Source organism: Tricharina praecox (genome assembly GCF_024521635.1).
Source record: "Tricharina praecox strain CBS 144465 chromosome Unknown BZA05scaffold_13, whole genome shotgun sequence".
NCBI classification, from domain to species: Eukaryota; Fungi; Ascomycota; class Pezizomycetes; order Pezizales; family Pyronemataceae; genus Tricharina; species Tricharina praecox.
Genome location: NW_026250415.1, coordinates 470,252 through 497,478, shown reverse-complemented (window position 1 = coordinate 497,478; position 27,227 = coordinate 470,252). Strand labels below are relative to the sequence as shown.

The 27,227-nt window shown below is 51.9% G+C and overlaps 8 protein-coding genes and 1 non-coding gene across 9 annotated transcripts; 3 read left to right on the top strand and 6 right to left on the bottom strand.

Annotated features, from left to right (window-relative positions):
- Positions 1 to 62: 62 nt before the first annotated feature.
- On the bottom strand, positions 63 to 452 carry BZA05DRAFT_399225 (uncharacterized protein). Its single transcript, XM_051483784.1, has one exon. The coding sequence runs from the start codon at positions 400 to 402 to the stop codon at positions 85 to 87; it is 318 nt and encodes a 105-aa protein (XP_051339141.1). The 5' UTR covers positions 403 to 452; the 3' UTR covers positions 63 to 84.
- Positions 354 to 452, bottom strand: BZA05DRAFT_t192. The gene has a single exon. It is a non-coding gene; the product is annotated as a tRNA-Ser (tRNA).
- Positions 453 to 715: 263 nt separating this feature from the next.
- Positions 716 to 3,476, bottom strand: BZA05DRAFT_399223 (uncharacterized protein). The gene is made up of 5 exons (XM_051483783.1): positions 2,873 to 3,476; positions 2,389 to 2,802; positions 2,025 to 2,317; positions 1,113 to 1,975; positions 716 to 1,053 (listed from the first exon to the last, which is right to left on the bottom strand). The coding sequence occupies exons 1-5, from the start codon at positions 3,149 to 3,151 to the stop codon at positions 833 to 835; spliced, it is 2,070 nt and encodes a 689-aa protein (XP_051339140.1). The 5' UTR covers positions 3,152 to 3,476; the 3' UTR covers positions 716 to 832.
- A 1,701-nt stretch (positions 3,477 to 5,177) lies between these two features.
- BZA05DRAFT_453487 (uncharacterized protein) lies at positions 5,178 to 6,957 on the top strand (the record flags this gene model as incomplete). The annotated part of the gene is made up of 2 exons (XM_051487494.1): positions 5,178 to 5,187; positions 6,043 to 6,957. 2 exons carry the CDS (start codon positions 5,178 to 5,180, stop codon positions 6,564 to 6,566), a joined length of 534 nt encoding a protein of 177 aa, XP_051339139.1. The 3' UTR covers positions 6,567 to 6,957.
- Positions 6,958 to 7,495: 538 nt separating this feature from the next.
- BZA05DRAFT_399219 (uncharacterized protein) lies at positions 7,496 to 9,117 on the top strand. The gene is made up of 6 exons (XM_051483782.1): positions 7,496 to 8,058; positions 8,123 to 8,288; positions 8,348 to 8,622; positions 8,685 to 8,843; positions 8,909 to 8,923; positions 9,064 to 9,117. Exons 1-6 carry the CDS (start codon positions 7,628 to 7,630, stop codon positions 9,068 to 9,070), a joined length of 1,053 nt encoding a protein of 350 aa, XP_051339138.1. The 5' UTR covers positions 7,496 to 7,627; the 3' UTR covers positions 9,071 to 9,117.
- Positions 9,118 to 15,818: 6,701 nt separating this feature from the next.
- Positions 15,819 to 16,644, bottom strand: BZA05DRAFT_419003 (uncharacterized protein; the record flags this gene model as incomplete). Its single annotated transcript, XM_051485554.1, has 4 exons — positions 15,819 to 15,942; positions 15,996 to 16,133; positions 16,200 to 16,282; positions 16,360 to 16,644. 4 exons carry the CDS (start codon positions 16,642 to 16,644, stop codon positions 15,819 to 15,821), a joined length of 630 nt encoding a protein of 209 aa, XP_051339137.1.
- Positions 16,645 to 19,044: 2,400 nt separating this feature from the next.
- Positions 19,045 to 20,229, bottom strand: BZA05DRAFT_445313 (uncharacterized protein; the record flags this gene model as incomplete). Its single annotated transcript, XM_051486989.1, has 4 exons — positions 19,045 to 19,273; positions 19,362 to 19,535; positions 19,592 to 19,665; positions 19,714 to 20,229. 4 exons carry the CDS (start codon positions 20,227 to 20,229, stop codon positions 19,045 to 19,047), a joined length of 993 nt encoding a protein of 330 aa, XP_051339136.1.
- A 389-nt stretch (positions 20,230 to 20,618) lies between these two features.
- On the top strand, positions 20,619 to 22,765 carry BZA05DRAFT_430321 (pyridoxal phosphate-dependent transferase). The gene is made up of 3 exons (XM_051486154.1): positions 20,619 to 20,924; positions 20,999 to 21,442; positions 21,491 to 22,765. Exons 1-3 carry the CDS (start codon positions 20,697 to 20,699, stop codon positions 22,349 to 22,351), a joined length of 1,533 nt encoding a protein of 510 aa, XP_051339135.1. The 5' UTR covers positions 20,619 to 20,696; the 3' UTR covers positions 22,352 to 22,765.
- Positions 22,766 to 24,194: 1,429 nt separating this feature from the next.
- Positions 24,195 to 26,687, bottom strand: BZA05DRAFT_53218 (uncharacterized protein). The gene is made up of 2 exons (XM_051488405.1): positions 24,756 to 26,687; positions 24,195 to 24,683 (listed from the first exon to the last, which is right to left on the bottom strand). The coding sequence occupies exons 1-2, from the start codon at positions 26,385 to 26,387 to the stop codon at positions 24,645 to 24,647; spliced, it is 1,671 nt and encodes a 556-aa protein (XP_051339134.1). The 5' UTR covers positions 26,388 to 26,687; the 3' UTR covers positions 24,195 to 24,644.
- Between the last annotated feature and the right edge of the window lie 540 nt (positions 26,688 to 27,227).

Genomic DNA, 27,227 nt, shown 5'->3' with positions numbered 1-27,227 from the left:
CGCCGGCCTCAACGGGCTCATCGGAATGAGGAGGGGTGTATAGTACATAAGTACATAATTACCTCGATGGATGAAATCTACTTTTTATACATACAACTTGTGGTTGGGAATTGGCACAGACGCAGAGCCCCCATTACCGTATCTTATCGATTTGCAAACCCCAACGAGATCTTGATGACATGAGTATGATCGCTCGGAAAACCAGGTTGGCATGTGCCAATTGCCCATTAATTCCTTGCCCGGGTCTGTGCGTACATCTAGCCTCTTGGCCAAAGGGCTGATCTCCAGCCAGCAGACCGATTTGGCCAGCAGGCTACATACGTACCTCAAGATAAAAAAACCAAAAAAGATAGCGACAACGACAAGATTCGAACTTGCGCGGGCGAACCCATATGATATCATTAACTGTAGAGTATTCGAGTCATACTCCTTAACCACTCGGACACGTTGCCATTGGGTTCACCATGAGCCAGGTCTTGTATTACGTACGCTTACATTATCATGCAGGTTGAGACGTAAGGCATGCAATAATTCACTGATTCACAAAGCTTCGCGCTGTATTCTATTTATGCTGATCCAAACCATCCCCTGTCGTATGCGATTAGTCGTCAGGTAGTATACCTACTCTAGCTAGTGCAGATTTCATAAGGCTGCCAAAAAGCTGGTGCGATAGGCCTCTACTTGCACTTTGATTTCGGCCTTACCATGTTGCAGTCACAAAATTTCATAAACTTGGTCATCTACACATATCTCACCATAGCCAGTTTTTTTTTACAATCCATGCACCACAGGCTTCGATTCATAGTCCCTAGAGTCACAGGCAAACAACCATTTAAGCCTTCTTTCCTAGTCCAAGATCCTCAAAGAACGCATCGCTGTTCGGCTCGCGTCCAAGGAAGTCCTTCAGACTATCCATCTCATCCCTGCTTCCACCCTTCTCGAGCACAGCATGTCTGTATCTCCTTCCGGTAGCGGCATCCATAGGCGCCTTCTTGAAAGCTGTGTAGAACATGTCGGTACTAAACACCTGCGACCAGAGGTAGCCGTAATAGCCTATGAAATTTCGTCAGTTCAAGCACGGGGAACAATGTGTGAATTCCTTTGAGACGTACCAGCATCGTACCCGCCCATCAAGTGACCGAAAGTCGCCTCTCCATGTCCGAAGTGGTCATCCATTCCCTTCGGCGGGTCAAGCATGGTGATATCCGTCCTAAGGTTGTTGTACTCAGAAGTGGGGTCGACCTTCTCAGCGTCTTCTGGTGTGGCGAGGTCATGCACCTTCATGTCGTAGAAGGCGAAGTGGAGCTGGCGGAGGTTGAAGAGAGACGCATTGATATTCTTGGTACGGATGATGTTGTCAATCATATCCTTGGGGATACTCTCGCCCGTCTTGTAGTGGCTTGACAGCGATGTGAGCTCGGATACCGTCCAACACCAGTTCTCGAGCATCTGACTGGGGGCCTCAACAAAGTCCCGGACAACATTCGTACCGTGGAACCTAGAGTAGTTGGTGATAGCTACAAGGTCGTGAATGCCGTGTCCCAGCTCGTGGAATAACGTGACCACCTCATCATGCTTAAGAAGGGACGGCTTGGTTGGTGTCGGCTTGGAAAAGTTGCAGACCAGCGCGGTGGCAGGGTAGTGGCGTTTTCCGTTCTCGTCCGTGAAGCCGGGCTGAAGGTTGAAGTTGGCCGCGTGACCGTACTTGCCATCTCGGGGGTGCAGATCCAAGTAAAGCCAACCAACAAAAGTCTGCTCACTGCCGTCGGAGGGCTTCTCGTTATAGACGCGAAACTGCTTGGTATCCTCGTGCCACACGTTCTTGCTATCATCAGTTACCTCGACGAACTCTAGACCGAATAGAACCTCGAAGATCTTGAGCATGCCGTCGATGGTGTGCGTCAAAGGGAAGTATTCAGCGATCTTTTGAGCATCGAGTTGATATTTCTTCTCGAGCAAAAGGCGGTCGTAGTACCTGACTCCATCAGCCATGAGGTTGCAGCAAACTCTCAACCATGACATACCTGTGATCCCAAAGGTAGTACTTTCCGTCATCTTGTAACCCGATCTCCTTGAGATCAGCCTTCTTGAGGGATCTCAATCCATGGATCTCCTCCTTTCCTCCAGGCTGTAGCCGGGACCTGAGGTCGTTCAGGAACTCCATCACCTTTGCGGGAGTTTTAGCCATCTTGGTAGCCAGCTGAAATTCGGCATGCGACTTGAAGCCTAGTAGGCGTGCCTTCTCATCTCTAAGCTTCATGGCTTTGCGAAAGAGGTCGACGTTGTCGTTGCACTTGTTCTCGTTGCCTAAGAACACCTATCACTGGATGTGAGCATAAAAGTGGTTTCTCTATCTCCATTCCATAAGGCCCGCCATGATGCACATACCTGTTTGCGCGTCTCCGGGTTGACGGCGTACTTCATCATGGGGAAAAGGTCGGGGTACTTAAATGAGCAGAACAACTTCCCCTCGTCCTCCCCCTTACCCTTCTTGAATGTAGAGATCACATCCTCCGGTACACCCTTGAGCTCCTCGGGCTTGAACCAGATACCGCCGTTCTCCTCACCCAGCCGCTTTGAGAAGTCGATGCTCAGGAGAGAAAGCTCCTTCTTGATTTCCTTGAATCTCGCACGATCACTCTCTGAGAGTCCCAATCCGTTGCGTTCATAATCCTGGTTCATCTTCTCGAGCAGACGCCTAGCCTCAGGACTCTCGTCGATCGGTTTCTCCTTGTTCGCCTTGTAGACGGCCGACACAAGCTTGTAGATGTCCTCACGCATCGAGGATTCGATGCCGAAGTCCTAACCAACCCCACACATCAATCAACCACATCGAATCGAGAGCTGGGGGGGGGCGGGGAGGGTAACAAACGTCCAGAAGCTTCTCCGCCTCGCTACTGGCATCACGAAGTACTTTGTCGGTGCTGACGTGCTGGTAGAAGCCGAGGATGGCAGCCTCAAGACCCATGTGGTTCTCGTCGATGGCAAGCGGCTCGAGGACGGCGCCAAATGTAGCATTGTCGGGTGTGACCTCCTTCGTGATTTTGTCTTGAACCGTACGCGATGACTCGATGATACGCTTGGTGTTGGAGATGACGGAATCCGGCGTGTGGGTGAACTTGGGTGCCGGCGGCGGAGTCGGGTGTGTCATGGTGAGAGAGGTGGTCGTTAATAGTCGAGATGGGATGAAAGTATTTCTGGCTTTGAAGGAGAATTGACCCAGCAGTGAGAGGAGACGGGTTGCTGGCGCCAGTGTGATGGTGGAAAGGAGAAGGACGAGGAAGGAGACAAGTAGCAAGCGGCGGGTGGATAACCTTGCCAGAATAAGGATTTGAGGGGAAATGCGGGGGATGGCGGGGTGGAGATGCTTTGTGCAACGCAAGGTCGGATTGAGGCGGATTGGGGCGCGATTGAGGTTTGAAGTAGTATGAGTGGGGGATGAATGGTGGTTGGTTGGGTTAGTTGCCTGTTTTCCGAGAGATCGTCGTCAGAATGCGGCGAGGCGGTGTTGCGACGTCCACCAGTTCGAGCTAAGCTCGGTAGCGTGCAGCGTGCAGCAACTCGCGGCGTGCCAGGTCCAGGGCTCAATTACACTTTCAGAATATACACTTCGACAGAGCACTCAATAGCCCACATTTCGACACAATATGCAAAAGTGAATCAATTCCCATAAACAACCTTCGTTTCCGCTGCTTGAACAGAACAGAATGCAGATTTCTAGGGAGTGATCGTTCATGAAATCCACACAAGACACCTGTGGCGAAGCACCCTCCGAGCCACATGCACTGTCACCATCTAACGTAGAAAGGCAATATATATCCATACTATCCATACATCAAGCACACCTATCTTGTTCAGGGGTGGAGAAATCGAGTACATATATACAGTAGTTACAGCGTCTCAACTTCTGCGATAAAAAGGTGTTCAACTGGGCTCTGGTGAAGCACTCTCAAGAGACTGTGCGCCCACGTTCTTGGATTTCCAGGAAGCCCGCCCTCTCGTCAGTCTGGTAGTCCTCTACGTGGTGGATCGCTTCTAGACGATGTTTCGATGGGCGGACTAGTCGGTGGTCGGGCGTTAAATCTCAGTATTGATAGACGATCGGGTTCAAACTTCAGGCTGTAGGGCCTGACATCCGTACCCGCCACAAATATTTGCGGATGGCCCTAAAGGCTCGACGAAAAAGGGGTACGAAAGTTACTTTGCCTTCACTACGCAGGCGGATACCGCCGGTGACGAGCATAAGGAATGACCAAGCCCAAGCAAAGTGTGTGGTTATCGAATGTTATTCCAATGTTCTTCGTCAAAACTACTAGTAGGCAAAGTAACAATAGTCCTCTCCACTTCGCCCACTGGTACTGAGAAGTTCTGGGACGGATGTTGTGAACCCTTAGACCAGTTAATCGCAATAGGTCTTTTTTCCACGGTACCGATCAACCAGTCCGGTCTCGTGTATATTTTGTAGACTGCACACTTCAATCTGGTGCATCTTGAGAAGGGGGCGGGTTCTAGCCTGAGTGCCACACGATGATCTCGAGTGATCTCGAGCGATCGTCCATGATTTAATCGATGAATAAAGCCCACGAGCCACTCGAATCAAGTGGTGTTGGCCATGGTGAAGTAGGCCTGAATGGCACACGAAACTAGGAGGGAAGCTTTCACGTGAATGAGGTACAAGGTACTATTCAACTCAATTTTCCAAACGACTAGGCCGGTGGGAATTGGCTATGACGGGTCGCCCCGTAGTGCTAAAAAGTCAATCCCAGCGCAGAAACTTACGGCCATTAACCATTATTTTGTAAGCCCACAATTCAATCCGTATATTATTCCATGCGATTGGTAGCCGCTCCCCTCGGGCGCTGGGTGGTAATCGATAGCCGTTCACTCGGTGTTCTAAATGGAGTCCTATTGATTCATTCGGCATCGGGCGGCATTCTGATGCCATGGCCATCAAGAGTACATAACAGACGGACCGAGACCGCAGTGACCATCGGAACAGTGGGTCGGAACTGCGTGGCGGATTGTGACCGGCCATCACTGCCGCCCGTCTAATCTTTCTCTTAAAAAAGACAACTCCGGCATCACCTTTCAGAATGACTTCCCGCTTTTTATAGTCAGCTGTCGAACGCACTTGTCGGACGCAGTGGATAGCTTCCAGCCCTAACAACGTAGCGAAGATGGCTAACGGTATGTACTATAGATAGTACGGCTCCACTGAGTCTACATAGCTTCCGAGTAAGTCCGTCCCGATTCAAGACTTCCTTAAAAGGAACTCGGCGTCCCATCCGCTACATATTACGGCCCCAAAGGTCGACGATCATGCCACTAGCGGGCAACATGCAAGGCCAGCAGTTATCGGGCCAATACCTATGGTATGGCCTTCAACCCAGGGTAGAAGTTGCTCTGACGCATAATAATGGTGGGCCGTATTCGTTGACATTTCAACCTCCCAGATGGAATGGGTGCTCTACACGCGCATCGCCTAATTTGTGTTAGAGATCATTCGTTCAAAGCGACCGTGAAGAAATTTTTAGGCACCGATTGCAGACTGAATACCTGGAAAAGGCGGCTGAAATGTACTGAATCTTGGTCTCGGTAAGACCAGGAGATAATACGGGACCACCACCACCATTGGCCAGAGTAATATCGCAGGTGGTGATACTACATACGAGAACAAGGTTATCAAGTTAGCAACTCGTATTTGACTTTGAGCTTCTTCCAACGACAGTATCCTCCTGAAAACCATTATTCCTTTTTCTGGCCTCGGTGACTCACTGCATAGGTAGTAGTTTAGTCCCGTCGGCCGGAGACCCATACATTTTAATGTGGCTTCATGCATTGCGGGGTCCCGGCAGGCGCCAACACACATGAATCATCCTACATACATAAAGTACCGGTAGAGTATGCGTCACGATGGACGCGTTAAAACGTATAATCCAATCATGTCCTACAGCCACCCTCCAGCCCCAATGGCCCCCCTCCGGACCTCTCCTCCTCAGTTCGAACGTTAGAAGCTTCATATGTAGGCTTCGTCTGAGGCAGAGGACAAACCGACGAAGAGGAAGGCGGTGAGGAGGATTGTCGCGCACACCATCATTGCCGTTGATTCTCGGTTGGATACTGCGGTGGGGGAGACGGATGGTGATCATCCCGAACGACCCCGATACCCCAACCCTCACACCACTCTCAGTAATCCACTCGACGAGCTACTGCAATCGCACCGCAACCATCACCTACACGACACCTTGGTACCCCTCTTTGTCGAAAACGATTACACCTGCGATTTCCCGTCGCGCAGCAGGTCCGTCGGCACCGACGATGATTCGCAGAAACCCCTCGCCGTTCCCGCGCCCTACTCCCACATCGCCGGAAAACGAGGCGCAGACGGAATGGTAGTCTCCCGTGAGGCTGTCGGACCGGCCGAAGAATCCTTCCAGCGGTTGCTGCAGGCGGAACAGAAGATCACCGTCGCTAGCCATGGCTGTGACCTCCTGCCGTCTTCCGCGCTCCTCGACTGGGATTATTCTACCGGACTGTTCTGGAAGATACGGGAGTTAACAAACTAATCGTGTATTTTGCCCGGCGAGGTGAAGGAGTTTAAGGATATTCCGTTCGAGGAGGATGAAAACATGGTGGATTGGAGGTTCGTGGTCGCTAACAGAGGAGACGAGAAGCGGTGTGAGTGGTGGCAGGAGATTGCGAATGTCGCCGAGGCGCTGCATTACGTTAGTATGTTCACTGGGATATGGCTCGGCTATCCCGTGCCTACTACTCATCTTGAAGCCGTTGATTGGGGTGCTGAGAAGGGAGAGGGGCTGAGGTGGTGTATGAGGTACTCGGAGAGAGGATGGGGAGAGGATCTCTTCGACGAGCATTGCTTGGGGGCTTAAGACGATACTACGGCTGCTATGAGATACAAGAGAGTGAGATGTTTTGCGATGTGATCATGCTGGTAGAAGCCGCAGAGTCGCTACGATTGAAATTGAAGTCGATTTCACTTGGGATGCATACCTACTCACCTAGGTATCGCAAGTGGGAGTTATGCCGAAGCGGATGAATGAAACCATTGTGATGACCAGCCCCAGAGCTTTTTGTTTGAGGTACTTCTGAGCCATAGTGCGACGGACTCGGAGTGTAAACCTGTTCGGGGCACAGGAGTCGGAGTCACTTCACTTAGTTGATATGATAGGACGAACATCTCGATTTCTGAAGGCAGTTATTGCAATCGGCGAAAGCGGACGAAGCATCAAGAGAGCGCTTGCGTATACAGGTCGTCCATTGGCTCTACCGTGTTTATTTTGTGTCTTTTGATGATGAGCCCGTAGACGGAAAACACGCAGTGTCAGCCGTGAATGTTCTTGGTGGCGCCAATCATCATGTAACCCGTGTTGGACAGTATGTACCAGTACCGCACTCATGCAACATCCTGTGAAACTGGCCGAGATACATACCCCTCACGGCAGTAAAAATAAGTGTATACCGAATTTTCGCCCGGGCCCCGCGGTGTTCTTTCCCCGCCCACAGAACAGCAGCAAAGATACAGTCCACCACCTTGCACTCCACCACCACCACCACCACCACCACCTACAGTCCACCACGCTACCGTTGAGCCTAGACGTCGCCTCCAATGTCTTTCGGTTTCGGCATCGGCGATTTTATCGCCGCCAGCAATGTCGCGATCAAAGCATATGCCTGCCTCCAGGACAGCACAGGGTCTTCCGCCAATTACCAGACTCTGAAGCTCATACGGGGCTCCCTCGGAACGACCATTGCCATTGTGGAGGCTGAATTCCAGTCCCCGAAACCCAGCTCCATGCCGAAATCCTTCACCAATGCGGCAAAGAAACACCTTAGCGAGTGTTCTCAGCTTCTACGGAATTTTGACGAAATCACCAAGAAATACGATGCCAGTCTTTCACCAGGAGGATCGGGGAAGAAGGTGAAAGATACATCACGAAAGCTGAAGTGGGGGGGCCTGAAGGCCGATACGAGTGAGCTGTTTCGCCGGCTCCAAGGGCACATCGAAGCGATAGAGATGCTGTTGGCCGTTCACAATGCGTGGGTGATGGCAGTATCCGCCGCTGACGATGCATGATCTAATCGGGTTCTTTCACGTTTACAGGCAAGCTTTGCATCGGATTGAAGACATGTGCGTCGCCTTGCAAAGTATGCAACGGCCACAAGTTCCGCAAAGCCTTGATAATTGGAGCGACAACAAGCCCATCAGATTTGTAGACGCGTTCGATAGAAAAATGACGCTCCCGTACGAGTGGTGCGTTACATGGGAGGTTTGTACAAGCCTCGTTCGAAGCGTACTCAGTCAAGTATGAACCTTACAATACACTAGGCCTTTCACGAAGCAGTACGGGGAGGCTTCCGGGGCGGGCGGGAAAGCGTGTGGGTTGAAAGCAAATCATTTGCAATCTTCGATGAAGATAACAACGCCGCAATGATTACCCCGGCAAGCTGGGAAGACACCATATCACCAGGCAAGACCCTTTCCATGTCTATGCGACTGAAAAAGCAGCAAGACCCGGTTCGAGGAACAGAACAGGAGTGTCCTAGTTGCCGCACTGCGTATAGAGGCTACGGCAAGGGCAATGACCTTGAACGGGTTCGATGGTACCTACACTTCGGATGATGTTGCGATTCTACCATACTAAACTATCATGTGTTTCCCAAAGTACCATCTGTGGGACGTGGTTTCAAGTATCGTCAGAGCCGCGAATCACGGAGCTTTCAGAAGACGACAGCGCTCAGGCTCCAGCAGACGCGACTCAGAATGAGGCAACTGCGCTCATGCGAATCCGCCGTTGGCATGTGGTGGTCGAGCAAACTGAGCAGTGAATTCTCCAAGAATGTCCCTGGAGAGAGAAATAGGGGGTGCTAATGTGATCTCATTTTCTAGACGCTACGACTTAAAGTAAGTCAGCCACCACCACTGCAGTGTTGATACCCATTAAACGGTGTCCACCTGGCTTGATTCGATAGCCGGTGAGTCCTTCTGATCTGGAAATGTCGATGACGGCGGCTAAGTGGTGCCTGTTTGGCTTGATTCGATAGCTTGTGAGTCCTTCTGATCTGGAAATGTCGATGACGGCGGCTAAGTGGTGCCTGTTTGGCTTGATTCGATAGCTTGTGAGTCCTCCTGATCTGGAAATGTCGATGACGGCGGCTAAGTGGTGCCTGCCTGGCTTGATTCGATAGAGAGTGAGTCCTTCTGATCTGGAAATGTCGATGACGGCGGCTAAGTGGTGCCTGCCTGGCTTGATTCGATAGAGAGTGAGTCCTTCTGATCTGGAAATGTCGATGACGGCGGCTAAGTGGTGCCTGCCTGGCTTGATTCGATAGCCGGTGAGTCCTTCTGATCTGGAAATGTCGATGACGGCGGCTAAGTGGTGCCTGTTTGGCTTGATTCGATAGCTTGTGAGTCCTTCTGATCTGGAAATGTCGATGACGGCGGCTAAGTGGTGCCTGCCTGGCTTGATTCGATAGAGAGTGAGTCCTTCTGATCTGGAAATGTCGATGACGGCGGCTAAGTGGTGCCTGCCTGGCTTGATTCGATAGAGAGTGAGTCCTTCTGATCTGGAAATGTCGATGACGGCGGCTAAGTGGTGCCTGCCTGGCTTGATTCGATAGAGAGTGAGTCCTTCTGATCTGGAAATGTCGATGACGGCGGCTAAGTGGTGCCTGTTTGGCTTGATTCGATAGCTTGTGAGTCCTTCTGATCTGGAAATGTCGATGACGGCGGCTAAGTGGTGCCTGCCTGGCTTGATTCGATAGCCGGTGAGTCCTTCTGATCTGGAAATGTCGATGACGGCGGCTAAGTGGTGCCTGTTTGGCTTGATTCGATAGCTTGTGAGTCCTTCTGATCTGGAAATGTCGATGACGGCGGCTAAGTGGTGCCTGTTTGGCTTGATTCGATAGCTTGTGAGTCCTTCTGATCTGGAAATGTCGATGACGGCGGCTAAGTGGTGCCTGCCTGGCTTGATTCGATAGAGAGTGAGTCCTTCTGATCTGGAAATGTCGATGACGGCGGCTAAGTGGTGCCTGTTTGGCTTGATTCGATAGCTTGTGAGTCCTTCTGATCTGGAAATGTCGATGACGGCGGCTAAGTGGTGCCTGCCTGGCTTGATTCGATAGCCGGTGAGTCCTTCTGATCTGGAAATGTCGATGACGGCGGCTAAGTGGTGCCTGTTTGGCTTGATTCGATAGAGAGTGAGTCCTTCTGATCTGGAAATGTCGATGACGGCGGCTAAGTGGTGCCTGGCTGGCTTGATTCGATAGCCGGTGAGTCCTTCTGATCTGGAAATGTCGATGACGGCGGCTAAGTGGTGCCTGTTTGGCTTGATTCGATAGCCGGTGAGTCCTTCTGATCTGGAAATGTCGATGACGGCGGCTAAGTGGTGCCTGTTTGGCTTGATTCGATAGCTTGTGAGTCCTTCTGATCTGGAAATGTCGATGACGGCGGCTAAGTGGTGCCTGTTTGGCTTGATTCGATAGCTTGTGAGTCCTTCTGATCTGGAAATGTCGATGACGGCGGCTAAGTGGTGCCTGCCTGGCTTGATTCGATAGCCGGTGAGTCCTTCTGATCTGGAAATGTCGATGACGGCGGCTAAGTGGTGCCTGTTTGGCTTGATTCGATAGCTTGTGAGTCCTTCTGATCTGGAAATGTCGATGACGGCGGCTAAGTGGTGCCTGTTTGGCTTGATTCGATAGAAAGTGAGTCCTTCTGATCTGGAAATGTCGATGACGGCGGCTAAGTGGTGCCTGCCTGGCTTGATTCGATAGAGAGTGAGTCCTTCTGATCTGGAAATGTCGATGACGGCGGCTAAGTGGTGCCTGTTTGGCTTGATTCGATAGCTTGTGAGTCCTTCTGATCTGGAAATGTCGATGACGGCGGCTAAGTGGTGCCTGCCTGGCTTGATTCGATAGAGAGTGAGTCCTTCTGATCTGGAAATGTCGATGACGGCGGCTAAGTGGTGCCTGTTTGGCTTGATTCGATAGAGAGTGAGTCCTTCTGATCTGGAAATGTCGATGACGGCGGCTAAGTGGTGCCTGCCTGGCTTGATTCGATAGAGAGTGAGTCCTTCTGATCTGGAAATGTCGATGACGGCGGCTAAGTGGTGCCTGTCTGGCTTGATTCGATAGAAAGTGAGTCCTTCTGATCTGGAAATGTCGATGACGGCGGCTAAGTGGTGCCTGCCTGGCTTGATTCGATAGCCGGTGAGTCCTTCTGATCTGGAAATGTCGATGACGGCGGCTAAGTGGTGCCTGTTTGGCTTGATTCGATAGAGAGTGAGTCCTTCTGATCTGGAAATGTCGATGACGGCGGCTAAGTGGTGCCTGTTTGGCTTGATTCGATAGCTTGTGAGTCCTTCTGATCTGGAAATGTCGATGACGGCGGCTAAGTGGTGCCTGCCTGGCTTGATTCGATAGAGAGTGAGTCCTTCTGATCTGGAAATGTCGATGACGGCGGCTAAGTGGTGCCTGTTTGGCTTGATTCGATAGAAAGTGAGTCCTTCTGATCTGGAAATGTCGATGACGGCGGCTAAGTGGTGCCTGCCTGGCTTGATTCGATAGAGAGTGAGTCCTTCTGATCTGGAAATGTCGATGACGGCGGCTAAGTGGTGCCTGCCTGGCTTGATTCGATAGAGAGTGAGTCCTTCTGATCTGGAAATGTCGATGACGGCGGCTAAGTGGTGCCTGCCTGGCTTGATTCGATAGAGAGTGAGTCCTTCTGATCTGGAAATGTCGATGACGGCGGCTAAGTGGTGCCTGTTTGGCTTGATTCGATAGCTTGTGAGTCCTTCTGATCTGGAAATGTCGATGACGGCGGCTAAGTGGTGCCTGCCTGGCTTGATTCGATAGAGAGTGAGTCCTTCTGATCTGGAAATGTCGATGACGGCGGCTAAGTGGTGCCTGTTTGGCTTGATTCGATAGAAAGTGAGTCCTTCTGATCTGGAAATGTCGATGACGGCGGCTAAGTGGTGCCTGCCTGGCTTGATTCGATAGAGAGTGAGTCCTTCTGATCTGGAAATGTCGATGACGGCGGCTAAGTGGTGCCTGTTTGGCTTGATTCGATAGCTTGTGAGTCCTTCTGATCTGGAAATGTCGATGACGGCGGCTAAGTGGTGCCTGCCTGGCTTGATTCGATAGCCGGTGAGTCCTTCTGATCTGGAAATGTCGATGACGGCGGCTAAGTGGTGCCTGTTTGGCTTGATTCGATAGAGAGTGAGTCCTTCTGATCTGGAAATGTCGATGACGGCGGCTAAGTGGTGCCTGTTTGGCTTGATTCGATAGCTTGTGAGTCCTTCTGATCTGGAAATGTCGATGACGGCGGCTAAGTGGTGCCTGTTTGGCTTGATTCGATAGCTTGTGAGTCCTTCTGATCTGGAAATGTCGATGACGGCGGCTAAGTGGTGCCTGCCTGGCTTGATTCGATAGCCGGTGAGTCCTTCTGATCTGGAAATGTCGATGACGGCGGCTAAGTGGTGCCTGTTTGGCTTGATTCGATAGCTTGTGAGTCCTTCTGATCTGGAAATGTCGATGACGGCGGCTAAGTGGTGCCTGCCTGGCTTGATTCGATAGAGAGTGAGTCCTTCTGATCTGGAAATGTCGATGACGGCGGCTAAGTGGTGCCTGTTTGGCTTGATTCGATAGAAAGTGAGTCCTTCTGATCTGGAAATGTCGATGACGGCGGCTAAGTGGTGCCTGTTTGGCCTGACTCTATAGGGAACTAGCCTCTCACAACCCGACGTCACCGGCGGCGGTGCATCCAGCTGCACCGTTTGGCGAACAATCTGACAGAGTCCTTCAAAGTCACTCGACCTGGCAGCGTGACGATGGACCTCAAGCCTAGGGTGGAACCGAGAGCGCGTGGGTGCTACTCTCGTACCTTAGTTCCCGCTATGATAATCATGCTAATTTGAGCCAAATGGCGTGATCTGACAGTCTCTGTTGCTCTTTGGGATGCTACTGCTATGCAGAGCTGGATGCTTGTGTCGGTAGAGCATGCCTACGTTTATGATATGGTGCGGTTGCGATATCAGTTTGAAGATTCTTTTGGGTATGCGACTGGAAGTGGATTACGTGCTTGTATGGGTGAGGGCTGTAGCTTTGCGGGATGGTTCGATGTTTGTTAGCTAGGATGTGGGTCTAGGCTATTTTGTATGCTCGCCGTGGCGACAGGGCTACAAGTCTAGGAAAGGAAAGTGGCACTGCTACACAGCGATCTATACTTTCCTCTGTCTGAGTGCATGTTCTGTGGCTCCTCGACGCCACTGATCACAAAATACATGCAGCATGTAGTACTTCCATGCTGGTATACATAGTAGGGCCCATGCCCAGACTTTGGTGATGCGGTCTGCTGCAGCGCCTCCTTGAGCCGATACCCAGGTTACGAACCTCATTCTCCTTCGGATCACAGTCAACAGTATACAAGGTACTAGATGGCTGAAAGCGAAGACACCCAAGCCACGGCAGAGAACCGGTATCATCAGCCGTCATTCGCCGCCCCGCGGCTGGTAGACACCATGGTCCCAGCCTTGAAAGCACTGATTTCATTCAGGTGAAGATTCTGTGTCCGAAAAAAGCAATCCGTTATCGAACAACTGCTAACATGCCCAGGGCTGACTGTTGCGAACCATGGAACCAGTATTCTTCTCTACCGGAGGGGCTTCCACTACCTATATTGTCAGAGACTATAGTGTCATAGTCTTTACGTGTAGCCTAATCGGTCAGGTGCTCGGTGCGAGCACATGCATGAGCCGTTAGCAATATTACATGACCAACGGATTACGATCGATTTCGTTTGACGCTTGATCCGGCGCGATAGTTATCGAAGCCAGCGGAAATATCTCCTCCAGGACGTCGGCCAATAGTCCCACCGCACGCACGAACCGAAATTTCCCAGGCAGGGTGTCCGCATCCCGACGGGAGTCGTGGCATCTAACCATCTGAAGCCTACAGCCCGATATGCACCATTCCGGGCGCCGTTCGTTTTGGGTAGACCCGACATCACTCGCACGCACTCGCCTTTCGTTTGCTCATCAGCACTCGTTCGATCTTCCATATCTTCACCTCCCCCCACCCCCGTCTCCCCCAGCATTCCCCCCCCCCCCTCCCCGCTCCTCAGAAGTAAACGACGATGTCTCCCTTGCCACCAAATCTCCCTCCGTCATCCACGATCGCCATTATCCTCACGATGGTGATCCTCCTAGTGATTATACTGGTAGCGGCCAGTTTCCTGCACCGCCGCGTGGTGAAGAGAAGAGTCGAGACGGCCGCGAGCGCAAGACATCTGCTCAGCATGCCCACCGGCCGAGGAAGGAATAGGTGGATTGAGATTATCCGCCCGCCGCCGTGCTACGTATATCCACACCCGAAGCATCCGCCGCACATACATCACCATCACCCGGTACATATGCCGTCGTCACCGATGGGGATAAGTACAAGAGGCCCGGGGATGGCAGGGCCAGGTGTTTTCGACATGAGGAGGGGAACGGAAGGAGCGCCGGTTTATAAGCCCGTTTATCAGGGGTTTCCGAATGGAGGGTCGGGGGTGATGAGGCTGGATAGAGGCTGGGGGGCTTGAGGGAAGCCGGGATATGATGAAATGGAAGAAGTTGCAAAGTGATGTGCACAGTTGCGGTGTTGGTGTGCGTGCAATGTTTGTATGATTGAACTGAAAGGTAGCCTGAAGTCGTACTCGCTTTCATTACTTAACACTAGCTGGGTGATCGGGGCGTAAGGTGGAAACGGAAACGATAGAAGCAAACCTAAATATCGCCTGTCCAATATGTGGCATGAGGAGAGAGAATAATTGAGCGAGTTAAACTCCGAAACAGATGATGGGTCCACCGTCCACCGACGGTGCACGTAAAAGCGGTGGCACCGGCAGCGTTAGGTACTGCGGAGCTGGCCAAGCTTTCCGTCTTTCGTAGGCGGGGCGTAGTGTAATTCCCATAGGTGAATCACCCTCGACATTTGTTCCCCAGAGAAAGGCTCTCCCCGAAAGTAAATCCTTCGTCTTCGAAATTTCTTTAAAACGCCATGATGTAGCGCCGAATAAACGTTGCTAACCTTAGGAAGTGTCCGCTGGATCTCTATATAGTCTAGCCTACCTATGTATTCAAGCCATGCCGTTAGTTTCTAGCTATGAGCACTCAAGAAATACCACTTACGCAAGCCAACAAATAGCCCAAGATGCTTCCGGATATCTCATCTCCAGATCCAAAAGCTGACATTTAAGGCCGAGCCTGATTCGCCCTGCAGGGGAGGTCGTCACCCCCGAAGTACGCGCAATTCCGGTGACTCTTGTGTCTTCATCAAGAATGACCTGACGACGTATTTCGGGTCTTCCGTTCAGATTCCACGTTAGATCCCCAAAGGCGATGCCCGGTGGACGTGAGCAAGAACGAGTCGAAGGATTAGAAGATACGTACGTGCAAGGTTACTTTGCTAGCTATTGATGGGGGGTGTCAAATCTGTCCTATCACGGGGACTCAAGCCTCTGTACGGCAACAGCGTGGAGACAGAGGAAACATTTGGGAAGCGGGCCATTCCGACAGTCGGTGAGAAACATCAATAACCGCGACGAAGCCCATCCGGTGCCTCCTATGTACTTGAGGTTTAAGGCAGCACTGATACTGTGATTCCGGATCAGGTTGTGAATCTCTTTGCTTACTACACTCATACAATTATCCCGCATACCAGCTGCGTAAAAAAACAGATAGCCCACCAGCTTCACAGCTCCTCAACCTCCCATAATCCATGACGAAGTTATTCATACAATACCAGCACACACACATCATTGATCAAGCTGTGGCCGTCAAATTTTCAGGGCCTGGGGATCCGACCGTTACAGCTGCCTTCTCGCGTTTTGCGACGGCGATGAATATCATGACTGTCATGGTGATCGCCACGGCGAGTGCCAGAAACCTGCAATCTCTTATCAGCATCCTCCAGGCTCACTGGACGACTTTGCAACATACCCGTTGAGTGAAAACAACATCACAAACACCCACCAGTCGGCGCGGTCTTGTTGACGGCCGAAGTCGAACAGTGCGAGCCACCCAAGCGCGCACGCATTAAGGATGAGGTTGAAGACTTGGAACACCAATTCGGTAATACTATGTCGTATCAGTCACTCTGCGCCCGAGATGGTAGGGAAGAATGATTGGCAGCAAGAAACATACAATACCGGCAATCCGGCGGGATCGACGAGGTGCCCGGTGCACAGGTAAGCCTCAAAGAAGAAAAACGTCATCGTAACGGGACCCTATAATCGACGTCGTCGTCAACATCTCCATCACCCTCCCCATCCCCATATCCATCGACGAGTAGGTAAGTACTTACCACGATCAACGCAGCAATAGGCTCGACCCGATTGGCCCCAAAGGTGGCAGGGAGACTGATGTAGAGGATTCCCATGAGGAACAAAGCAGCACCGAGAAGGAACCCCAATATCCGGAATGTGATCAGCGTGGCTTCAATGGGAGTCCGTGGCTTCCGAGCATAGTCGAAGAATGCAAGGCAGTTTCGACGGCCTCCTGGTGCTCTGGCCGTAAATGGTGTGCCTGCGGGGAAGAAGGTGGGATCCACGTAGGCGAGGATGTTGGGATTGGCAGCAGCGTGAAACATAGCGGAGTCTAACGGGACTTGGGGAAAGTACTGTATGTTTGACGAGTGTGTGGGGTTTGATGGAAGTGCGACGTCAGTAGGGAGAGAGTTGTGAGGCAGAAGTTTCAAAGGAGTTGGTATGAGAGAAGATGGATGCAGCGAAGAGAGCGGAAGAGTTAGTCGGTGTAGTTTTTATGCAAGCAGCCTATTGCGAGGCTAAGTGCGAGTGAGCAAATATGCAGTAGGAGTGCGAATTCCCGCTCTGAGACAGGCACTACATATTTCCGAATTCACGAGAGACTGGATGGCAATTCATGATACTCGTCAAACAAGCATTATCATTCCTCTAGGAAGAGCTCTCCAGCAGCATGGTACATGACCGAACCAGCATCTTACAGTAAGAAGACCAACAAGCCATCCGCAACTACACAGACAGATACCCATCCTCGTCCTCCACAACATTAAACATTAAAACATGAAAAGAACCCGCATTTCCATATTTCTGTAATTCCTTCAACAGCAAAGAACATTACTCGACCAATGATTAACGTTTCCAAAACTCTCCATCCAAGCTTTTTTCAAAACTGATCCTAACGAAGCCTCACACGAATATCATCATCCGCCTACCTGTGCTCCATTGTGACCCTTGTTGCCCTTCTAGACAGGTTCGATTCTGTCCTCTTGATTGGCTGCAGCACCATTGGGTAGTGGATCAATCGGGGTTGGGCTGTTCACTGCACCTTCGGGTTGGGGGAAAGCACTCGAGTGTCTATTTGGAAGGACACGGGGCTGGTTTTGAAGTTCGTGCCCTTCTCTCCCCCATCTCCCCGGCTTCAGTGACCATCCACGCCTCCGGCGAGAGTGCAGCACTGCTTGCAGCATGATAGACATTCCCAGGCCAAGGCTGCATCCATCGTCAGAATGGTCTGATTTCAACTTGTCCAAGAATGTTAAGGGATGACAAACATCTGAGTAACTTCCAATATCACGAGCTGTATGCAAGCTGCCCACTTTGACTCTCCGGATAGCATGTGAAGATTCTCCTCTCCTATGAGATCTTTAATGGCATTTTTTCCTTTGGGGTCCAGCCCGTGATGAATCATGATGAAGTTGGCAATGATATAGAGGCTCAAGAAGCTTATAGCGCACATTACTATATCGATGAAGATATAGAAGCGGTGGAGAGGGATTGTCAAGCAGCGACCTGAGCTGGTGACGCCCTGGTAGCAAGAATGAAAAAGCTGAAGGCCACCGATAATACCTTCAATGATTGCCTATGCCCAACATTAGTTTTAGGGGAAGTCCTTGGAGATAAAGGGGCCGTACGAAAGAGAAAAGCCAACTGAAGCACCATGGCTTAGGAAGTGTTGAAGAAGGCGCGAGTAGTATGTCGCCGAACGTGCAACCGACTCTGGAGGCAATTCCGAGCGAGGTCGCTAGAGAATATCAGCTGGGCAGAGAAAGGGAGGATTTGCCAGTGGCCCACCGAAGAACACCAACTGTACGAAGAACAGAGCTCTGTTGAAGTTGGACCGCTTTCTCTGCCGCCAGTCTATTGAGGCGAGCTTTTCCCTCGCTGCAATCAGAAGACGGTGCATCGCGTAAGGTGCTGTGGGGAGGTAGAGCAAAATCCGATGCAAGAAGTGCGGTAGTGGGACCTGTTGACAGCCTCGAGATAGTTCGGCGGTAGGGAATCTGGTCCGAGCAGCAAATGGAGATATGGTTCAGTTAATAGCAAAAATACGGAAAGGTTGAAGGAATATGAGGAGAGGTGGAGGATGAGAAGGATGTGTGGAAGTAGAGGAGGGCGGAGGGCGGGGACAATGGGTTGGCTGCCAGTTGCAGTTGCATGTGCTTACTGATTGGGACAGGTCTCAGAACACATAGTGCGATCGAGCGAGCGGCAGTGGAGATCGATGCGCAAGGAGTACGTACTAATAAATGAGCCCGCGAGCAAGCATCTGGACGGAAAGAAATAATCCTGCAAGCAGATTATCCACCGATGGTTCCACTTTGGACGATGCCATGAGTCTACCATCTCCTTGATGTTACCATCAAAGACACGGCCAAATTTCCAGCGTGAGGATGGCATCAGCGACCTGAAAGCTCTCTACTTTACGGACGAGCTATTCTACCCATGCGTTGGAACAATGATCCTGTAAAAACAACTGAACAGAGAGCCAATGTGAAGGGGAGCAACTGGAGCCAAAGATGTGGTGGACCGTAGGAATTCTCCCCAGTGAATCATGAAGAGTCTTATTCGACCATTCCTCATATTCACAATGCTAGTCCTACAGTAACCATGCCATCCTCCCTCCAGTTCACTGCATAAGTACCCAAGTACTTTAATCATGTTACAATAATTGAGAGTCCCAGACAGACATTTGCTCGATGCGGCCAGGAAATGAGACCCCGTCTAACCTAATTCCTCACGTTTCCCGAAGGCCCGATATACCTCCTCGTAATTGTGACAGCTGGGGCAACGTCTTTCCCCGGTATTGCTCGACAATTGGCGGCGGTCGCTCGGGTAGTTGGCGGGCTTCTGTTGTTCGTAGCCATTGATGCGGGCAGCCTCTTCGGAAGCGATTCGTACCTTTCCAGATTCCGGACCAAGATGGTACTCAGAAGGAACGTAACCGTGTAGAGGGCCCTATCACAGTTCGAGTCAGCTTTCTTTCGCTCCGACATCCGCCGGATCTAATTATTACCACAAAGTCCATCCCATGCAAAACGCATACTGTTCGTTGGCGTTGAGTACGCTCGTGAAAAGTCCGAAGAGGGAGGCGAAGGAGGTGCCGAATGTGCCTTGTTCCTCCTTGACGATCGACGACAGATACTGCTGTATCGCGATAGGGAAGATGCCGAGAAGGAGGAATAAGATGCTGATGATGAAGTCCATTATTGCGATATACCTGAGGCGTCACTTGTCATTAGCATCCCGAGGAGCCCCATGTATCCGTTCTCTTACTTATAAAATCCGACTCCGGATGGTTCTAGGGCATGAATCATTACCACCACGTTGTGACTGGAGCCCAGATAGCCCTGCTTCGGCATCAGTATCTTTGTAAAGCTTCACATAGAGTAACTTACCCCTACGACCAGTAACCAGAAGATATACCTATCAATGTAGATAATTCTTGCCATCTGCTCATCAACGTCAAACGGCCACGAGTCCAACCATCCAATCCTCGTAGCTGCCCACTGCGCACCTTCACAGCCCAACCGCAGGTCCCAGCCACAATCATACTTCTCTGACAGTCCCGGCGGCGACCGTTTATCGTTCCACTCAACCGTCATGACCGAGTAGTTAAGAGAGCTCCTATGCTGATGGCCAAAGTATTCTACCCGTGTTTCACTACCAGAGGTGGTGTTCCGATAGACTGTCATTGTGTAGGGCGGCGATGTGTTCTGCGGCCAGACGAAAGTGTCGAGGAAGACGGGAGGCTGTGCCATTGCATAGGCAAGGCTGAAGCCACCGAGGATAATGAATTGGGCGACGCGGATAATGATGGAGATGAGGTTAATGCGGGGGATCTGTTTTTCGAGCTTTCGGGAGGCTGCAACACGCCGTACGAGAGTGGACTCTGAGGGGATCGTCGAAGCCATTGTGTCGAGTGGTAGTGGTCTAGTAAACTAATGGTTGTTCTTACAATATGGTGCCCGAGTACGAGTAAACCGTGAACTGCCGGCCGCCCAATACGGCCACTCCCTTGGCCATTGAAGATCACATACATGACGACCGACCAATACCTTATTTCTACTGACATGGGTTTCTATTGATAATACGACAACCTGACTCGAATAATGCCATCCGATATAACTCATGCTTTTGATCTTACGGATTTATGCCAGCGGCGTAAAAATCAGCAGTCTTCGTGGACCCGAGGACGAGTGATAAATGATGCTTTGGAATTGACCCGAACTCCGGACCCCGGCATCACGTGAAGGCCACGATTCCGAGTATTTCTCCTTTTCGAGATCCCATCACACCACAACTTTCAGCGCCGCAGCTTAACAGCACACACTCTCGGCCACCACAACCACAACCACCACCACCACGACGTGCCGCGATCATGGATTTACAACACGCCCTCGTGCTCCTCAACAGCACCATCGACGAAGTATCTACGAAATTTCGGCGAGTCCCCGGTTCCTCGATCCTGCTCCGCTACGTCCAAAATTCCTACCAGAACGACCCTATCCGCTCCGTTGTCGAACTATGTCTCTTCCTCTTCGCCGTGCGATACCTCCTCGCTCCACGGTACTCTACGAAACAGAAGTCAATGGACCTGACCGAAGAGGTTTGTTGCAAGCGATCCACTCCCGCGTCACGAAGCTTCGTTTCCGGAACTAATCACGGCCTTGGGCACGATAGGAGATTGACGAATTAGTCGAAGAGTGGTCACCGGAGCCCCTCGTCGCACCTTCCACCGAGCTCGAAGTCTTTGAGGAGGAGCGCCGTCCCATCATTGCCGGACCCACTGGTCCCCGGGTGAAGCTGGCGAACGGCAAGTCCGTGACCAACCTGGCTTCAACCAACTACTACAACCTGGTGGCGAACGAGCTCATCAAGGAACGCGGAGTGCAGGTTCTTCGCAGCTACGGTGTCGGTGCTTGCGGGCCCCCAAACTTCTACGGTACTCAGGATGTGCACATGGACACGGAGAAGGAGATCGCACGGTTCCTCGGCGTCGAGGCGTGTATCGTCTATGCCCAGGCGTTCTCCACCATCTCGTCCGTCATCCCGGCTTTCTCGAAGCGTGGAGACATCATCATTGCCGACCGCGCCGTCAACTTTTCGATCCAGAAGGGTCTCCAGGTAACTTTTCCGAAATCCCGCCGCATTACGTACGACTAACCTCTCTAGGTCTCCCGTTCCACCGTCCGCTGGTTCAACCACAACGACATGGAAGACCTCGAGCGCGTCCTGACGCAAGTGGCCAAGGAGCAAAAACGCAAGCCACTCACGCGGCGCTTCATCGTGACCGAAGGCCTCTTCGAAAACACGGGCGACATGCCAGACCTCGCCAAGATCATCGAGCTCAAGAACCGTTTCAAGTACCGTCTGATCCTAGACGAAACGCACAGCTTTGGCGTTCTTGGGCGCACCGGGCGCGGCGCCACGGAGCACCAAAACATCGACACGACGCACGTCGAGATGCTGATCGGCTCGCTATCGCACGCGCTATGCGCGGGCGGCGGGTTCTGCGCAGGCACGCTCGAGGTCGTCGAGCACCAGCGCATCTCGTCGTCCGCCTACGTGTTCTCCGCCGCGCTGCCGGCAATGCTCTCTGTCGCCGCGGCCGAGTCCGTCAAGCTCCTCGAGTCGAACCCAGAGCTGATCACGGACCTCCGCGAGAAAATGCGGCTGTTCAGACAGCAGCTCGAGCGCTGTGAACATATACTCATCAGCTCGGCCCCCGAGAATCCGAGGTGTCTATTCTACCTGAAAAATGATATCTTTGAGCAGAAGGGCGCGGATATCGAGGAGCGTGTCCTCGTCGATATCGTCGATGAGTGCATGGGCTCCGGCGTCATGATCTCAAGAGTTAAGAAGGTTAAGGACTCCAGTGCGACGGATTTTGCGCCCGGTAGGAGGTTTGGCTGGGAGGGTCCGCCGATGCTGATGGCGAGTGTTACCGTTGGACACTCGAAGAAGGATGTTGAGGCGGGCGGCAGCGTTATAAGGAAGGCGGTCGGAAAGGTGCTGGGCAGGATGAAGAAGTAGACGCGGTCTGGGTTTTGATGATAGGGGGATGATAGGGGATGATAGGGGATGATAATGTAGACGGGTGAGGCTGCACGCAGTTCTCCCACCCACTCACCACTAGTACTACACAACACGGTACTGTGCCTAATGTATATTGGAGTTTTCTTTTTTCTTTTTCTGGGTTGTGTTTATATAGGGCCTGTAACGATCGTTGGAGCGTGTTTTCGCCTTGGGTAGATGTCGGAGGGGAGGAGGTGAACTGAAGGGGAGGGGAGGGGAGAGGAGCGGAGGGAGTGAATGGGAGGAGATGAACGGTATGTATGAAATGGATAATGTACTCTATAGTACTGGTATTCCGACGATGTATCTATTCCGATGGTGTGTGATCTATGTATAAGCATAGACGTCGAACCATACGATAGACTATAGTACCTAAAGCCGGCTTCCCCCATCCGTTGACAGAGCGCGCGCTTGGAACTTGCGCATCACGCATTCTCACGCAATCTCATGTCCCTGAGACTTGAAGGCTGAAGGCTGAAGGCTGAAGGCTGAAGGCTGAAGGCTAAATCCAACGGGACTCGACCACTCACGAATCACCATCATCCTTTCCCCGGGGCTGTAGGGGAGGTAGGGGGCACATCCCATCCCACGAACGAACGAATGAACGAATGAAACCCACGAATGAAGCCCACGCAGAGGTTTTGCATCAACCAATAAACCAAGCTGCATCAACCAGCCAACCAAGCTGCTGCTGCTGCTGCTGCTGCTGCTACGGCGGTGGCGGCGGCGGCGATACCGGTAATCTCCCCACTGCCCAGCAACCAGCCAATTCCAGCTGCAGCTTGCACCCCACCATCCACACACACAGAGAGAGACACACAAACAGATAAGTGGAGTACCAAAGCAAGTGGTGGTACAACAACACAAACACTCCATCCCCTCCAGGACTCTACGCGCCCACGTCCACGTCCACAGATCGGAACACAACAACAGCTAAACGAAAAAAGCAAAAAGCAAAGAAAAAAACGCGCACTCACGCGACCACGCGTATTTCTCGCGTATTTGTCGCGTGTTTCTCGCGTCAAATTTTAATCTGCACGTCATTTCCAGTTAACCTAGCCGACCCATCCAAACGCAACACCATCACATCCAGTCAGAGAGAGAGAGAGAGAGAGAGAGAGAGAATCGATTCCGTGCCCAATGCTCATTCGTATATTTCCCTCTTTCTTTCTTTCCCTCTTTCTTTCCCTATTTCCCCCAAAACCATGAAATGTACAGACAGCCGTTTGTAAGGAAAATGCAACCCGCCGCCCATCGCCCACCCATCGCCGCCCATGTCCATCACAGCAACAGAAAATCCCCCCTTCGACCCCCCAACGTCGGAATACCATCCTCTACCCCGAACCCGTAAACCAACGGACCCACTTCTTACGAGGTAAATTTATATCCCCCCATCCCCCATGATCCATCCATCGTCCACCTATCCACCCACCCACCCGGCCCAAACATATCCAAACATCCCACTGACGTCACCCATTCCGTCGACGTCAGGATATGTAGCTATCCTCCCTCCATCCCCTCCTCCTCTACTCCTCCATCCCATCCAATTCCCATCCAATTCCTCCCTCTCTTTCCCATCTCCCTCCCTCCCTATCTCCTCCAAAGCCCCCTAACTCCCGAACCCAAACCCACCACCCAAACCCCTAGACCCAGCGAACAGCGAACAGCCCTAGACCGACCAAAAAAAAACCAGAAAAGTCAAGAAGAAAAGAAGAAGAAAAAAAGAAAGAAAACAAACTTGCACGCAACACACGCATCATCATCATCGCAAGGAAACCCCGCACACCGCACAAGAAAACGAAAACAAAACTAGAAAGTGAAAACGACGACGACGGGGGCCACTTTGCATATCGTTAATTCTGTCAAAGAAGAAGGGAAACACAAGCCAGAAGACGCGGCCGTACTAGAACGGAAGCAGACAACAAAAGACGTAGGTAGAGTAAAAAACAATTCGTTGAGAAAAGAAGAAAGAAAAGAAAAGAAAAGAAGAAAAAAAGAGCCAGGCAAACTTTGCAAATCCAACCCCACCTCCAGTGAACAGGAGGTTGGTAGCCCAGAAATCGAAAGAAGCGCTAAAAATCGAAGCACCAAGCATAGCAAAGCAAAAAAACAAAAGCATATGGGTAAGGCAATGCGAAAGTAAAAAAGGAGCATCCTCCTATATTTTTTTTACCCATCATCATCCATCCATCCATCAAAACCATCAGCGCACCATGAGACCGTTAGAGAAACCATTAGGGATCCAGTGGTCCTAGTACGAGATCTTCTTTGGTTTTTTCCAGTAGTATTGCTGCCGAGCGCCATGTAATCAGCCGATGTCCTCGTTTCTATCCATCGTGTGAAAAAGGGGGGACAAGCAAACCTTGTGTTCTTTCCTGCAATTCCTCATGCGGGCCTTTCCACCGACCGCAGACTTCCTGCCATCGTCCTTATCCTGTTCCAGGATGTAGTAGTACTGGTTCTCGAGCGGCTTTCCGGCCGCGTCCTTTCCGCTCCTCTTGATCTCACCGATGCACTCGGCTCCCAAGAGCATCTCCTTCACCCGTTCCATGGTAACGGTAGCAGCCAGAGCGGTGGGGAGGTTCGCGTAGAGCTCCGACAGCGGCATGGTGTTGACGCGAGAAAAGGCAAGCTGGTTGGTGAGGTGGTTCTGCAATGTCACGTACTTGGAGGGCGAGGTCGATGCACTTCGACGACGCTCAACACTGGACGGGGGCAGCGTCACAGATGTGTCCCTGGCACGGCGAGTGAGCAATGGTGGCGTCCTGGGCCTGTGTCGGAGGGGATCTCTGGTGGAGAAGAGAGACATGGGAGGAAGCATTGGCTCGCAATCGAAGCTCTGGGCAATCTCATCCGTATGGACCACGTCGGTCGATGCCTCGGGAACATCCTTGAAGTAGGAACGTGAAAATCTGGAGGTCGACTTTTCGACCAGCGGCGGCAATTCAATCTGAGCTTCATCTTCATCTTCATCTTCAGCCTCGACTTCTTGTTCCTGTTCCTGTTCCTGTTCATCCTGCTCCCCTTCTTCTTCTTCTCCTTCTTCTTCCGGTTCGTCCTCGTAGATATCCAAGAAAGTTTCCGCCATGGATGCGGAAGCAATCGCATTCAACGAATTGCCAACATTACGTCTCGGCGTGGGCGAGACGGGAGTCAACTTTGCCCTGGCACTGATACGCTGAGCACCCTCCCAAGGGATAGCATTCTCGTCGTTGCCCTCCCATTCCGGAGACGGACTCCTGATAACCCTATTGGCGGGTGCGCCAGCAGTCGGCGGGCCACCGGTGGCGGTGGTAGTACTAGTCGAGGAGAACGACGACGAGGCACGGGTAACGATGGGCCAAGCCAGCACTACCCTGGAGTCATGGACGTCAAGCATGATCTCCTCATGCTCCGTCTCGGAGACGAAGATATCGTCCTTCAGAAGCTCCCAGGCGCGGCCCTGACAATGAACTTTTGTTCCGTTCCATCCCAGACACTCGATCACAATCTTTGGTTTCGATGTTGTCGTAACAGCGTGGTAAACGGCCTTGATGTGGACCCGCGAGATGAGCCTGTTAGCCGAGAGCCTATAGTGCGAGGAATTACTCGATCGGCCGAGTAATATTGGCTGACCGTTCTCGGGGAGGGTGATGGACGGCACTGCAGACAATGGCGCACGTTCCGATACTGTCGACTGCGTGCGTCTGAGGTTTGGTCTCCGAGGAGCCAGTTGTGGTTGTTGCTGTGGTTGTTCCTGCTGCTGCAGCTGTTGTTGTTGTTGATGTTCTACTGGTGCAATCTGTGTCGGAGCCAGCGGAGGGGATGAAGGGATGACCCCGACTGAGGATGACGGCACGGGCGTCGGGTATCGATTCTCATCAGTGATGGCTTCGGCACGAGGTTTCTGTCGTTTGAAACGTGGCGGAGACTCTGTGGGCTCGAATGCTGGAAGCAACCGTTTTATACCCGCCACATTGTTGTGGTGGATATTTGGCGACGATGAGTCCAACATCTCGGAAGGATCACTGTCTTTTTTTTGAAAAAGACGAAAAATTAATTTTGCCGAAATGTTTGGAGATGTTGTTGTTGTTCGCAGGGAGGAAGAGGATGAGTGTTAAGTTCGCGTTGAGGTTGGGGGGGTTGTAGTGGTGGTCGAGGAGTTGGTGGTGGTTTTGGTGGTAATGGTAGTGGTAGTGGTAGTGTGGTTGGTTTCGGGTAAAGTACTTTGTTCCCCCTTCGCTATCGACGGGTGTGAACGAGGGCTGGGAGGTTGGGGAGGGGAGGGGGTGGAGTGGGTTAGGCACGAAACGGAAGCGACAGATGAGAGAGAGGGAGAGGGAGGGAGGGAGAGAGAAAGCGTGTAAAGTGGTTTCGTTGGTGGCACACGTGTAAAGTAGTTGACGGTGCGGTGCGGCAAGAGGAAATCGAGGAATGGGAGGAGCAGCAGCAGCAGCAGAGGAGAAGGGAAGAGGAGGGCGAAGATCGATGGGGGGGTGTTGTCGCGCTTCCGGGGGGGTCGAGGGGAGGGGGGGGAGGCACAGGCTTGCAGAGGGTCAGACGGTCAGACAGACAGACAGACAGACGACAGACAGGAAGGCGGTGGTGTCTGAGGAATGTCCGAGGGCGAGGTAGGATGTAGAGTCAGTAGTGTAGTGGCAGTATGGATAATGTGCAAGTTGCGGGAAGGTGACAAGAAAACACCGATGTTCAGGCAGGCCTTGTCGATTTCACGCATACGGGGGGAGGGAGTGGTGGTCAAACACACGAGAGGAGAGAAAGCGACGACGACGACGACACGAAGCGGAGGACGGATTCGTTGAAGCGGAAGAAACAACACCGCTACTGTAGAATG

Coding starts and splice junctions, on each gene's coding strand:
- BZA05DRAFT_399219 (XM_051483782.1), top strand. CDS start 7,628: ATGTCTTTCGGTTTCGGCATCGGCGATTTTATCGCCGCCAGCAATGTC. Junction 8,059..8,122: donor CTGTTGGCCGTTCACAATGC/GTGGGTGATGGC, acceptor TCACGTTTACAG/GCAAGCTTTGCATCGGATTG. Junction 8,289..8,347: donor AGTGGTGCGTTACATGGGAG/GTTTGTACAAGC, acceptor ACAATACACTAG/GCCTTTCACGAAGCAGTACG.
- BZA05DRAFT_430321 (XM_051486154.1), top strand. CDS start 20,697: ATGGATTTACAACACGCCCTCGTGCTCCTCAACAGCACCATCGACGAA. Junction 20,925..20,998: donor CAATGGACCTGACCGAAGAG/GTTTGTTGCAAG, acceptor TGGGCACGATAG/GAGATTGACGAATTAGTCGA. Junction 21,443..21,490: donor CGATCCAGAAGGGTCTCCAG/GTAACTTTTCCG, acceptor TAACCTCTCTAG/GTCTCCCGTTCCACCGTCCG.
- BZA05DRAFT_399223 (XM_051483783.1), bottom strand. CDS start 3,151: ATGACACACCCGACTCCGCCGCCGGCACCCAAGTTCACCCACACGCCG. Junction 2,803..2,872: donor AGGCGGAGAAGCTTCTGGAC/GTTTGTTACCCT, acceptor GGGGTTGGTTAG/GACTTCGGCATCGAATCCTC. Junction 1,976..2,024: donor TACTACCTTTGGGATCACAG/GTATGTCATGGT, acceptor TGATGGAGTCAG/GTACTACGACCGCCTTTTGC.
- BZA05DRAFT_399225 (XM_051483784.1), bottom strand. CDS start 402: ATGATATCATATGGGTTCGCCCGCGCAAGTTCGAATCTTGTCGTTGTC.
- BZA05DRAFT_53218 (XM_051488405.1), bottom strand. CDS start 26,387: ATGTTGGACTCATCGTCGCCAAATATCCACCACAACAATGTGGCGGGT. Junction 24,684..24,755: donor ATTGCAGGAAAGAACACAAG/GTTTGCTTGTCC, acceptor GGCGCTCGGCAG/CAATACTACTGGAAAAAACC.